This window comes from Lipophrys pholis (genome assembly GCF_963383615.2).
Source record: "Lipophrys pholis genome assembly, chromosome: 16".
In the NCBI taxonomy this organism is placed as follows: domain Eukaryota; kingdom Metazoa; phylum Chordata; class Actinopteri; order Blenniiformes; family Blenniidae; genus Lipophrys; species Lipophrys pholis.
The window spans coordinates 23526293-23539796 of NC_137634.1; the positions used below are offsets into that span (position 1 = coordinate 23526293).

The 13504-nt window shown below is 43.0% G+C and overlaps 1 protein-coding gene across 1 annotated transcript in view; it reads right to left on the bottom strand.

Moving 5' to 3' along the window:
• Nucleotides 1–4535: 4535 nt before the first annotated feature.
• The window catches only part of mcama (melanoma cell adhesion molecule a), a gene marked incomplete at both ends in the record, with an annotated part of 54384 nt that continues 45415 nt past the window's right edge, over nucleotides 4536–13504 (bottom strand). Inside the window, 5 exons of the mRNA XM_080483436.1 lie at nucleotides 4536–4726; nucleotides 5977–6104; nucleotides 7741–7870; nucleotides 9524–9559; nucleotides 12591–12732. Coding sequence (XP_080339562.1) covers nucleotides 4536–4726; nucleotides 5977–6104; nucleotides 7741–7870; nucleotides 9524–9559; nucleotides 12591–12732 — 627 coding nt within the window. The remainder of the gene's footprint in view (nucleotides 4727–5976; nucleotides 6105–7740; nucleotides 7871–9523; nucleotides 9560–12590; nucleotides 12733–13504) is intronic.

Genomic DNA, 13504 nt, shown 5'->3' on the forward strand with positions numbered 1-13504 from the left:
TGAGTTCAAACCGACGTTAACAAGAACTTTCTTCCCGAACAGCTCAGATCTGAACTGGGTCAGACTGAAGACGGCGGCAGGACAAAGTCAGCGTAGGACTCGGGTTCTCGCTCAGAATCCAGGCGAAGAGACGAGGTGAGGAACTGGAACACGTTCCGCCGGCCTGGACTTCACGTGTCGTGTTCAGATGGGAAAACCCACATCTGGCGCGTCGTGTAGATTTCAGTCACTCAGCGGCTCATCAAGACGTTTCCCTACTTTTAACAAACTTTTTATCTTGAAATGAAAACATAAAAATCTGTAAGAGCGCGGCTGAACACGTTGAAAAGCCGACTTCAATAATGAAACGAAAGCAAACACGAGCGTCTGATAACATCGGATATTGAAAAGTTTTTTTTCTTTTCCCAAAATATCTCCACATTTTGCAGCACTATAAACGATTTTCACAACTCGTAAGCTAAAGTCATGAAATCCTTGAAATCTATTAGTTTATGTGCAATAAATGTAAAATAAAAGATTCAGTTTTAATTAAATTGAAAGAAAAATAATTAATTAATTTGAGATTCACTGGCTTCTATTTGCAGGAGATAAAAAGGCACAAAGCTCAATAAGCGACTTTGCTTTTCTCTTGATGCACAAATTTAACCCGTTTCCACTCTTGCCTCCACCCGTCCTCCACCCGTCCTCCACCCGTCCCTCCTCCGGCAGCTCCTCGGTATGAACCTCTGAGTGACCGAAGCATTTCAAGTCGTCCCGCGTCTCCGAGGATCAGCGAGTCGCACGACTCGATCCGATTCCAGACAAACCAGAGAAGCTGCGTTGCGTCACTTCCCCCGTCTGAACCGATCACGTCCGGTCATGTGATCAGTTCTGCAGTAGTCAATGTGCCTTCTGTCCATCCAAACCTGCACCGGGCCAGCAAACCAACACGCAGGAGCTCAGACCGTCACTCATTCACAGTAAATGGAAGTTAAGGGAGACAAAGGTCAAATATTCAGGTCACCAGTTCAGACCAGTTTACTTGTATCAAGGATTCCTGCAGATTGTAAACAAGTGAATGTGACGTTTGGAGAAGTTTGGTGGTAACTAGTCTAGTTTTCCTTCACTAAAACTCTTCATGTTGAGATCCTGACCTCTTTCACAAGGGAGAACATGAATCCCGCTGGTTGAACTAAACTATGGGCATTGTAGTGTAGTTGTGTGAGACGCCGTGTCGTGTTCACTTCATCCTTTTGCTTTTTTTTTTTTTTTTCCTCGAGTCTCGTGACCGCCGTCGCTTCTCAAGCAGCCTTTCAAAATAAACCGGTGCCGTCGATGTACTCCGAGCAGGTCAATTTGCAGTTGTAGATTTAATTTCTGTGCACTTTAGTGAAGAAATGGCGACGTGTCGGAGTCACGCGAGTGAATTCTCCGGTGTGGCGACTCGGGCTCCGTATGGCTTCGGTTACAAGAAGTTATCTCGGTGGGGTTTTTAAAGTCGTACGCTCTTCCCCCGACGTACAACGAACCCGACCAGCCTGCACTCGTCCTCCAGGTGGAGACGTGGCCTCGGTTTCCTGTTTCTGCAGCTTTAATTGTCCCCCGAACCAAAAGCAGCGGCCCTCCAACCCCCGAACGAACGGAGGCTCCCGCGGCTTCGTCATCTCAGATCTGAGTGTGTGTGGACGCTCCTCCTCCTCCTCCTCCTCTTCATTCGGGGCGTCCATTTTAATCTCGTTAACTCGCCTTTCTTCCAACAGGAACTTGCCTACTAAAAGAAACAACTCGTCTTCATTGCTTTGTTATTGCCTGTGTAGATATTATTTTATTTATTGTCTTTTTAATATCCTCTGCATTCATTGTGTTGCCATGTTTTCATGCCTAAGCCATTAAGATTTTTAATTAAACTGTATTTTCTTTAACGTCCTGGCCCGTGTGCTTTGTTCACAACCCAGGTTCATGCAGCTCGTCGTATTCGGGTGACTTTCAGCTTTCTGTGGAATTAACCGTTTAAGTTACAGTTGCATCCAGTTACATTGATCATCAGCAGTGATTGTTGCTCCCTGATTGGTTCGTCTCCATCCTGCCTGCTCTTCTTCACCTTCGTTTTGCTCTGAATTTATAAGAAGCGTATAAATGAGCCGCTGGCTGCAGCCTGGTCCTTTAAAGTGAACAGTGTTGAAGTGCTGCTTCTTTTATCTGGAGAAAAGTGAATTTGGCGACTTTGAACAGAAACATACATCTCAGTTTGACGCCATAGGGTCTTGAACGAAGTGTTTAGTCGGTACGGCGCCACCTGGAGTCTTGAAATGTGTTTACTGAAATCGAGAAGAAAGTCTTGAACCAGGGCTTCTTTTCACTATCTTCAATACTCTGAGAAGCTCTTTCAACAAATGTCACTCACATATTGACACTTTTTAAATTTAGAAATTTTCTGTTGTTCATGACATTAAACTGGAATATACATCCTGAGGCCCCGTTTACGCCACAACGTTTCAAGTGAAAATGAATCCTTTGGGGTTTTTTCCATCATGTTTTGCTTTAAACCACAACGTACGGACAGCGTTTCCACCGTCTACACAGAGATGAGCCCAAACGTTTTCAAAAAGTTGCTCCGAGCAAATGGGCACACAAAACCCTACGAAAGTGTCATTTCCACTTGAAATCGTAGTTGAGTAAACGAGCCCTGGATCCTGTCAGATAATCAAGTTGGAGCAGGAAAACGAGAGACACTCTAAACAACCAAAATCTGAGTTTTCAGTTTATATGACGACAGTGCCACTGAAAACACTTTTTTTTTTTTTTTTTTTAATCCAACTTGGTCGTGTGTGTGTGTGTGTGTGTTCATTACAAAAACAAAACGGCACCCACCCAGTGTCCTCATTAATAGAAATCTTCCAAATTCAGATAAAAGGTGAATATTTACATTAAGAATCAGTGAAGTGAGATCTCCTTTCACAATAAAATAAGATGGACTTCAGTAAAATAATGCAGCGGCTACACGTGAGTGGAGAAGCAGAACTATAAAAGCACCGTTGGTACATTTAATCTCGGACTCTGCAGCAGAGCTGATCTCTGCTCAGGTTTGATTCGGCGCTGCTTCCTGTTCGCTCACCGCTCCAACTGAAAACTCGCAACTGCTTTCCAAATGAACCTTTTTTTTTATTTGGCATTATTTTCTTGCAAAAAATATATAAAAAAAAAAAAAAAAAGCAAGCATCCAAGAATCACATGTACAGGACTTAATTTACACACATTTAGGAGGGAAAAAAAAAATGATTGCAGTGTTTTGAACTTTCTCTTTGAACTTGTGTGAAAAGAAAACGGCATGGTGCAGATTCATGGAGTCAGACCTTCACAATAATACTCCTGAGAACATCTCAACTTTTTCCACAAGTCTGACATTAAAAAAAAAAGAAAGAAAGAAAATCGCTACCATGTCAATGCTGCAAGTCATCGGGGCAACGCCGCACTCATCATTTTACAACACACAGTGAACAATATTCACAAAATGCTCCTGAGTGGAGCGTCCCAGTGTTTCTGCACGCTTCAGTTTCAACCTCGTTTAGAGTTACAGAGCTAAAGTGTCACTCACACATTAGATTGTCCCAAAAAAAATGAAATGCAACAGTCTGAAGTGGAGAAATGGGCTTAAATTACTAAATTGAAACGCAATAGATTGGAGATTGTGTGGCGTGTTGTATTTAATGTCAGCATCAGGTAGAGGTGATTGTTTACAGTCGGTGGCCAAAGTAGAAACGATGCAAGAGAAACACTGATGCTACAATATTAAAAGTCTTTTTAAAGTTTTCTTCTCGGTGAGGAATTTTAATCATCCTTCAAAAATACTTTTATCCCAAAATAGATTCTCATTTTCAAAACATTTTTTAAAGACTGCAAATCACACATGACTGAAATATGAAGGTTTCACTGAAGGAAAAAATAAATAAATAAAAAGATTTTAAAATCTTAATTTCTGGGCCCGATGCTGAGATAATCCTCCACGGCAGGATTGAAGTCTCCTTTAACAACCACCAGATGTTTGGATTCACTGAGTAAAGTTTGTACCGCGGGAAAAAATGATGACGTGACAAAAAATTATGGAAAAAAAACAACTCGTGATACATGAACAATACTTATTTTTTCCCAGAATACATCAGTGATGTTTATTTTGAATTGAAAAAGAGCTATTTTGAATATCTGAATGTGGTTTGGTTGTAATCGTATAATGAAAATGGCTGCTGATGAGCATATCAAAACAAAGTAAGTGTAATTGACTCTGGAGGCCTTATCGTTTCCTCTTAGGTGTGTTGAAGTTGAAGCGCCACGAAACTAAATGTTCATGCAGGTTTAAAGTCCTCGCATGCAGATTCTCAAACGTATTTGTAATTAAAAAAAGAAACCCTAAAGAAGTAACCTCTAAAGACGAACGGATGTAGGAACACTGGGACACGCCTCAGGGAAACAGGAGAAACAAAGAAAACACAGAGCAAACCAATAAAAACAAAAATTCAGTGTATGATGCATTCTCACGAAAAACAAACAGGCACAGCAGATCACGACGCTTCGACGTCTTCGGAAACCCTGCGCGGCGGCGGCGGCGTCCGCGAGCGGGTCCGGACCGACACGTATTTACACAGTACGCCAGCTCCACAGCGGTTAGCAGACGGCGGCGGCGGCGTGTTCGGAGTCACGGGCAGACGATCGATCGCTCTGCGTCCGAACACACCGACCGACTCGCTCAGTCCTGCAACACGGCTGGATTACCATGACATGAACATCCCGAGTGCCAAAATATCTTAAATAACAAAATATATATAATATATACACTTTCATTTAAAAAAAAAAAAAGAAGGAATGAATGATGACGCAGTTCAGACCGAAGGAAACGACAAGAAAGACATCCATCCAGGAAATACACGTGTGTGTGTGTGTGTGTGTGTGTGTGTGTGTGTGTGTGTGTGTGTGTGTGTGTGTGTGTGTGTGTGTGTGTGTGTGTTTAAACCACTAAATACTGCGTGGGGGGGGGGGGGGTGTCCAGGCTGCGAGGTTTCCCTGCAGGTCTCAGATCAGTGTGAGCTGACGACTGCCGGCTTCATGCATCCTGCTGGATCCACGAGGAGGAAGAGGAGGAGGAGGGGGAGGAGCCTCACTGCAGGGACAGGGGGGGGGAGGGGGGGGCACTGTTAGTACACACTGAAGAAATCAAGCTAAATTCCAGCTGATAAAAACCTGCTTGAATTCAAGGTTTGACAGAAGTCTCTGCTGCGTTCACACGACAACGTTTCAAGTGACAACGCATCGTTTTGGTTTTAGTTTCACAAACGTTTTGTGTTTACACGGCAACATTTTGAAAACGATGTCTGTTTTCACGGGAAAGGCAGAAACGTTGAAAACTATGTAGTTCGGGTGCCAGGCCATGAGTTGGCTCCATTTCTTGTTTTTGTGAGAACAAAGCTCTAAACATCAAAAACGGGACTGTCAAAATAAAAGTACCAAGTTCCAAAAGGACCTGGACTGGGAGTCATGACACCACGGAGAAATCTTTGTTCCGACTGTCTCTACTGAGCATGTGCAGAACGACTAGTTACTGTGGCCACGGTGTGTGTGAGCAGTAGCAGCGTTTCAGAAAGTTGCGCTTCCCGTGTGTCTGAGCACCGTTGTCGTGCGCTACAAAAGTTTTGGTGGCGTAATCGGGCCTCAGACCTGCTTTATAAAGCAAATCTTCTGGCTCAAGTTTTAAGTTTCCAAGTTGTACCGGCGTCTGTGTGCAAAGTTTAGAATTAAATTAGTCTGTACTTCTTCCTACCGCCTTTCGAACATGTAAAGCTGCAGCCTAATATGAAAAAGTGCACTACCGCATAAATCTCTTTTTTAAATTACTTGTTTCTTCTTTTTATTTTACATGTTCAAAATAAAATTCATTCATTCATATGTGGGCTTCTTTCCTGTGTTTGGAGTGTTTTAGTGTTTGGAGGCACGAGGCTCATCGGTCACTAGTCACCTGGTCACTGGGGCCCTTTTTGTCTCCGTTGACGGCCTTGAGCAGCACGGCTTCCTCGTTCTTGGCGTTGGTCTTCATCTCCACCACGATGTCGTCTTTGGTGGTCTTTTCTTTGGTGCTGCTGACGGAGAAAAGAAAACCGGAGCTGCAGTGAGACTGAGGTGAGAGACGCCTCCGGACCTTCACGGCAGGTTTTTATTTTCATGAATCTGCCTGGAGGTTGTCTTGTGTTCTTCAGAACGACCGGGTAAATATCTGGAGTTGTGTCAGATACAGTTTGAGATAACTATGATGTGTCTTTTGTTAACTTTACTGGTCATAAACTACTGGATTTTGGGCTGCTACACGCCAGGAGAGCTATAGCGTTAAACTGGAAGAGGATGGAGGCTCCTTCAACACAACAATGGATCAAAGAACTCTCAGAATGCATTGGACTAGAAAGACTAACTTATATTGCAAAAGGAAAACAAAGAGTCTTTGAGAGATTATGGGAACCTCACATGACCATCATAACAAATTAGTTATTTTTTTATTTGATTTTCTTTTTTTGTTGTTGTTTTTGTTGATGTTTCTTGTTCTTCCTCATTAATATTTCTGTATCCAAACCATTATGCTGTACTGTACAACGGTCTATTTAAAATTGTTTATTTATTTTCACGTGCAAACTTCACTAAGTGTGTGTGGATGGATGTATGAATGTATGAATGTGCATCTCATTTGTTGTTTTGCTCATGTCCTCTGGTACAGGTTGATGTAACCAGATTGTTGATTGTATTGTATAATTAAAAATCAATAAACATATTAAAAAAAAAAAATCTTTACTGGTCATTTAAATCAATCCGAGCTTTACGAAAACTCTCAATCATTTGCCAATCAAAAGACCAAAAACGCCCTGATATTTTTTTTTCCAATTTAAAAATGTAAAAATCAAAATCTGCAAAAATGTTGATTTCATGTATGAAGTCACTGAAATCTTTCAATCAAAAAAACATTTTATTTTAGTAATATAACATACCGTAATTTCCAGGCTATTGGGTGCACCTGAATATAAGCCGCACCCACCAAATTTAAAAAGAAAAAAAAAAAAAACACGAAAGTTCGGAGTTACGTGATGCACCTGAACGCATCACCCATGAAGCTGGTTAACCCAGAAAAACCCATAAATTAGCCGCTTCGTTGTTTAAGCCGCAGGTTTCAAAACGAGTGAATAAAGTAGCGTCTTATAGTCTGGAAATTACGGTAAATATCGGTCGTGATCGCTTCAATAATTCACTGCGTATCCGTAAAAGATCTCTGATACAACGGGGCGAGAACGACGTGACATCATGAGTCGGCAACGTCGCCCACAAGAACGCACGAGAGCGACGCCCGCGGTTTGTAGAACCGAGAATAAATGTCAAACTTTGTTCTGCTAAAATATCAGGAGGAGAAAGATAAACCGATTAATGACACAATGACATTATAATTACAATAATTCATGTTGTGACGCCGCAGTGTTTTAATTCAACAGGTTCAAATGTGGTTTTTTTTAAAGCTTCTTAATAGTTTCTCTCCAAGTCTTTTTACGATCTACTGCCTCTAGATGTTTACATTCCCGCCTCTATCCAAAGGAAACTACATTTTTAAGAAGTACAGATATCAGTTGTTGTTTTTCACTAAATCATCTCACAGGTGATTCCTGACATTTGAATGGGGAAGAAAAGAAAATTATAAAAACATGTTGTTGTGTCGACGTTGCAGGTGAAACCGGGACTCACATCTCCTGCTTCCCGGAGCGTCCGCAGGGGATCTTCCCCTTCTTGTGCAGGAAGTAAATGACGCTGCCGAGGAAGGCGAGCAGCAGCAGGCTCAGTATGATCACCACGATGATCACCCCGCTGCCTTCAGCTGCAGAGAGGGGGGGGAGAGGCGGCCAGACGTCAGCGCCACAGCAGAAACATGCGGCGCGTTGGCAGGCTTGACGTCCAGCTTTTCGTTTTGCACAAAGGTACAGCTCACGAGACCGCAATCGCTCTCAAAGCTACGTGACGTCTGAATCGTTACAGCGGGAGGTGTTCATTCATTGTGTCCGGCAACATTTTACGAACGCGTGAAAAATGACGTTTAATTTGCTCGACATGTGACACGAGGTCTTAACGGACGACCTTGTCTCATTTCAAATTCTTTACACATCAAGGCCTCAACACGTTTTATTGCAGGGATGTCAAACATAAGGCCCGGGGGCCAGAACCGGCCCACAATCCCATCCAGCCAGACGACCAACAAAATTATAAAAATGTCAATGAGAACATTGATGTTAACTAATTTCTTCAGAGTTTCGGACACAACACCGACACCCGAGCTGAGATATTGACGACGCTGCCAGCAAACGAGCATTAGCCTCAGAGCCACACTGTCAGGGGGAGTTTGTAAAAATACCCATAATGCAACAGCTGGAGGAGAAGTTTTTTCACGCACTGTCTTTTGCACCTGAAGGTTCCATTAAAATTGCCTTAATGTTGAGATTGTCGTCACTTTCAGTTGTAATTATTTGCTTTTGGTGAAAATACAGACATCGGAACAGACGACGGGACAAATTCCTCCCACTGTGAAAACTGCTCCTCGCAATATTTTTTTAAAACGCTTCCATTGTTTTCTTTCTTCTGATTGAACTTGGAATTAATCACGTCACACGCAGCAGTTCCACACAGACTTCATACCAAGGCCCCGCTACACCAGATTTTCAAGTGAAAACGCAAAACCTTCTTAAGCTTGCACAGCGGCGGTGCTCGGAACCAATGAAAATGCAATTCTTTTTGAGAACGCTCGGATTCCGTCTCCATGGAAACGGGGGTAAACCGTAGCTTTTCTGCTGCGACTGCACATGTGCAGCACAACTGTAGTAACTGGTTGTTCTAGTTGACTGTAGAAAGAGCAGCATTACTTGTTCAATGGAGCAGAATGTAGGCGTGTGATTTCAGTGTTTTCAGTCTGCTGTGTGATAAACTACAACCTGTAATTACATCAATTAATGATGCGAAGTGACGCTGATGAAGAAGTCAGAGAATTACTCCATGATAGTAATAATAATAATAATGACTCTGTCTATAAATAGGGGCAAATTTCCCTGGTACGTAAAAATCCACAGGAGAGAGTCTGGAAAAACCCATAAAATGGTTTTAAACTGTTTTCACAGTTGTGGACGTGTTTGGTCGGAGTGTCGTTACTCAAGTGTTGGTGTGCGCTTGAATGTGCTGCTGTTAGGAGTTTTCAGCCGATATCAAAGAGAATATTTAACACTCCCAGAGGCCAAACCCAGAGATCTCCCAGCGAACCACAGAACGTCCGTACGGAGGCCTTTTGATAGAGAAAAGATAAATAATGGATGAACTCCTCCAACCCTTCATTGTCACAACACACCAGAGTGAAGCGCGTGAACACTGGGAGAAGAAAGTCTTCGATGAAATGGATCAAGAGGAGGAGGAGGAGGAGGAGGAAGAGGAGGAAGAGGAAAAGGAGGAGGAGGAGGAGACGGGCGGGCGGGCGGGCAAATAATCTTACCAGGAGAGAAGGGAGCGGGAGTGGTGACTCTGGGAACTGTGAACAAGTAGAACAACACTTAGAGAGGGAACAAGGCCAGAGGGAACACACACACACACACACACACACACACACACACACACACACACACACACACACACACACACACACACACACACACACACACACACACACACACACACACACACACACACACGCACACACAGATGGATTCACACACAAACAAACATACTAACACACGCACACACACACTGAACTTTTTCAGCTTCTAAATAAAGTAAAAAAAACCTTTCTCTGAAGGTTTTCCATAAATGACTCCATAATCGCCTTCATAAGATGTCAAAACACCTTTTTGAAAATGCTCCAACTCCGTTCTTGATAAGATTGACAGAAACGCAGAAGCGCTGCTCCTGGTCCTGGTTGCCACGACTGCAGTGAATATTTGTTCTGCACATGCTCAGTAGATTGACAGTAACAACAAAGTTTCCTCCATGGTATCATGACTCCCAGTCTATATTCTCCTGGGACTTGGTACTTTTATTTTGACAGTCACAGTAATAACGATCCAACTTAATCGTCTGTCCACTAGAATGTCCGTGTTCTCCCGTTGTTAATGTTCTGCTGCATGTGTGTGTGGTTTCATGTCAAAAACAACGAACAACACAAACTCGCGGCCTGGCATGCTAACTACGTCATTTTAAACATTTCTGCCGTTTCCATGGAAACAGACATTGTTTTAAAAACTTGTCCTTTTCCCCCCGAAACTTTTCCGAAATGAAGAATATGCGTTTTCTCTTGAAGCGCTGTCGTGTGAATGAAGCCTTGAGGCCGTTTCAGACTCCATAAGAACAAGAAGAAAGTTGAGCAAAATGATGTCATTTGCTTCGTCCAGCTCCGTCTGGCCAAAGAAATATGGTTCAGCTGTTCCAACCGTCCGGGCCGAAATCAGTGCCGCACTGCGGAAAACTTCTGCACTGTCGTCTGCTGCGCATTCGTGTTCCAGCACACTAATGACTATCAGTCATATTTGAATCATATTTAGCACGTTGCCTCACTACTGTGTGAGCCCCGCAGCTCGTTAACGTGCCGGAGGGCGGACTTACGTGATGCACCTGAACGCATCACTCAGCTCCTGCAGTTAAAACTGGATCAACATGGCGGCTCTGACACAAACTTTCTCTTTTATCACTGAAACAGTTCAGAGAATCATTTCTGAAAACATTGGAAGTGAGAAAAAAGCTGTGCCGTTGAAAAGTTAAAACGCCCGACATGTGCCTGCCGTGAGGGGGCGTGGCCTGCGAGTTCGACAGTTTCTCCTCGTATGAACTCTCCTGCCGAAAAAAGCCTTTTATTCGGCAGCTGGCTGACGTCACAGCCAAACTTTAATTCTTGTTCTTATGGGAGTCTGCAGGGGCCTTGAGACTCCATGTAAACACTCAGTGATCAGAAGTGTAAACATTGGATCATTTACAAGAAGGACAAGCTAAAGTCTTCATCAATTCCCTCCGTTTCACTTCACCTCAGGCTTTAGTGACAAACTGCTGCTGATCCAATCAGACGGAGTTCGTGGGAAAGATTTGTGTCGTGGGCTGAATTCTTCTTCTGGCTTTTGCATCAGTGATGAGTTTTACAACTGAAGCTTTCAGTGGATATTCAGGGACAAATTCACCTGCAGGAACTAAACTTCGTCTTCCATTTGACTCGTTTCGCATTTTGTAACTTCAAAACGCATGGAAGGTTGTCTTTGGTGAAAAGGTTAATAACGGTGTGAATGCACGTGTTTGTAAAATATGTAAATCTCTTCAGAAGTCCTATAAATTCTGTATTTTGTTTAGTTGAACTTTTCTTATTATTTATTCACTATGATTTCTTCTCAGACCTTACAAAGAAGAAGGCTCGTGTGAAATATTCAACTGTCCTGAGGTGTTTGAATCGATTGGTCCGTTTGTTTTCTATTTAAATATTTATTCTCCTTTGACTGGATCCACTTTTTAAAGCAGAGCAGACGTCTCGTGATATGAAGGATCAAATCAAAAGGTGTATTTACTTCATTCGATATCAGATCAGAACTTTCTTCACAGAGAAATGTCAGTATATCTGCTTCTTTTTTTGTCGTTACCAGATAATGGAAATATTTCATGTGAATTCTGGACTTTTGCTAAAGTTTTATTAAAGAATAAAAAGAAGGTTGGAGTAAATGTTTAGCAATAGAGAAGCACCGATTCCACTTTTATTTAAAGGACTGCAATATTTTGACTCATAAAGGAAATTAATAATGAGAAACCCGTTAAGGGGAATTAGAGGAAGAAGAGAGTGTAAGAAGCTCATTTTAGCTTCAAAAGCCATGTAGGTTTGTACTTTTCGTTTTTTTAACAGTTCTATCACTGTTGCTGCCTGCGAGACAGCGGCGAGGGCTCCGCTTCCTTCACATCTTTACTCTTCGGCAAATCCCTTAATTAAGCAGGAGCCAAATGTTGTGCAACGCTCCGTCACACTGGAAGGAAAACCGCAATTAAACCGACGGAAAGATGAAAGAAAAAAAGTGTCTCTTTAAGAGAACTGAGTCTGAGAGCAAATATTAGTGATGTGAGAGGATCTAGTGCGTAATTAAATTCTATCTGAGTATAGTGAGGAGGAGGAGGAGGAGGGGGAGGGGGAGGAGGAGGAGGAGAGGGAGGAGGAGGAGAGGGAAGAGGAGGAGGAGGAGGAGAGGGAAGAGGAGGAGGAGGAGGAGGAAGAGGGGGAAGGAGGAGGATAAGGAGGAAGGGGCCAGATGAACAAGATGTTTAGGAGGAAGAGTAGAAGGAGGAAGATGAGGAAGAGGAGATTTAGGAGGAAGAGAAGGAAGATGAGGAGGAGGAGGGGGAAGATGAGGAGGAGGAGGGGGAAGGAACTGGAGGAGGAGGTTTAGGAAGAGGAAGTGTAAGAAGAGCAAGAAGAAAATGAGGAGGGGGAGGACAAAGAAGAGGGGGAGGAAGAGGGGAGAGAGGAAGTTTAGGAGGAAGACGAGGTATAGGAGGAAGAGGAGGAGGAGGAAGAGGAGGGGGGAGGAAGATGAGGCTCTTACTGGCTTTGATGCTGAAGGCCTTGACTTCGGCTCCCATGTTGTTGGAGGCGTTGCAGAGCGCGCTGATGTCCGAGGTGACCTTGACCGACACCACGCTGTGAGTCATGTGTTCGTTGGCCTTGCTCACCACTTCAAACCAGTTCTGTGGAGAGAAAACGTCGATATTCCACCTAAAACAATTACTGATGAAAATGACTGCAATCTGTGAATAATTTAAATGGTTAAAGCGGAAAAATCCATGAAATAAAAGAGGAAAAAAATCACTACAATTATCCACAAAGGCCCAAAAATGAAGTAAAATATTTCCAAAGTGTAACATTTTTAATATGTTTTGCGGCTCGAGACATAAATATATAAAGTATTTGGTCATACAGGTTGCAGATATTAGTGATTAGCTCAACCTGAAAAATAACACATCATAGTGGTTAATGACCTTTTACAAAAGAAACAGACAGGATTGGTTGGATTTCCCACTTTTTTCCACAGGATCTAAACTTCATCAACGTGTTCGGTTGTGCAAATGATTCTGTCGGTATCAAGCTTCTTTGTTCCAGCTGGAAAACTCCGGAGTGCTTTTTGTTGTTGTTGGGAAACGAGGTGAAGTTCCTGCAAGACGTCCCTGCAGCCTGCGGCCGAGCGCTGCCAAGAAATATGTCTGGAGATCCCGATGAAAACGGCAATTAAAACACGAGGCCTCGCAGAAGGTTACAGCCTGAAAATACATATAAAAAAACCTAAACGCACACGATTAGGTCCAGGTTTAACAGACGGCTGAAGATCGGCTCCCTCAGAAAAACACTTCCAGTGTTGTGAGTTCGGCGGCTCTGCCAATAAAAACTTCCAGTTTGGAGGAAGAAAAAAAGAAAAGAGTAAATCCAGCAGTCTGAGCCGAAGCTGCTGACGTCCTGCAGGAA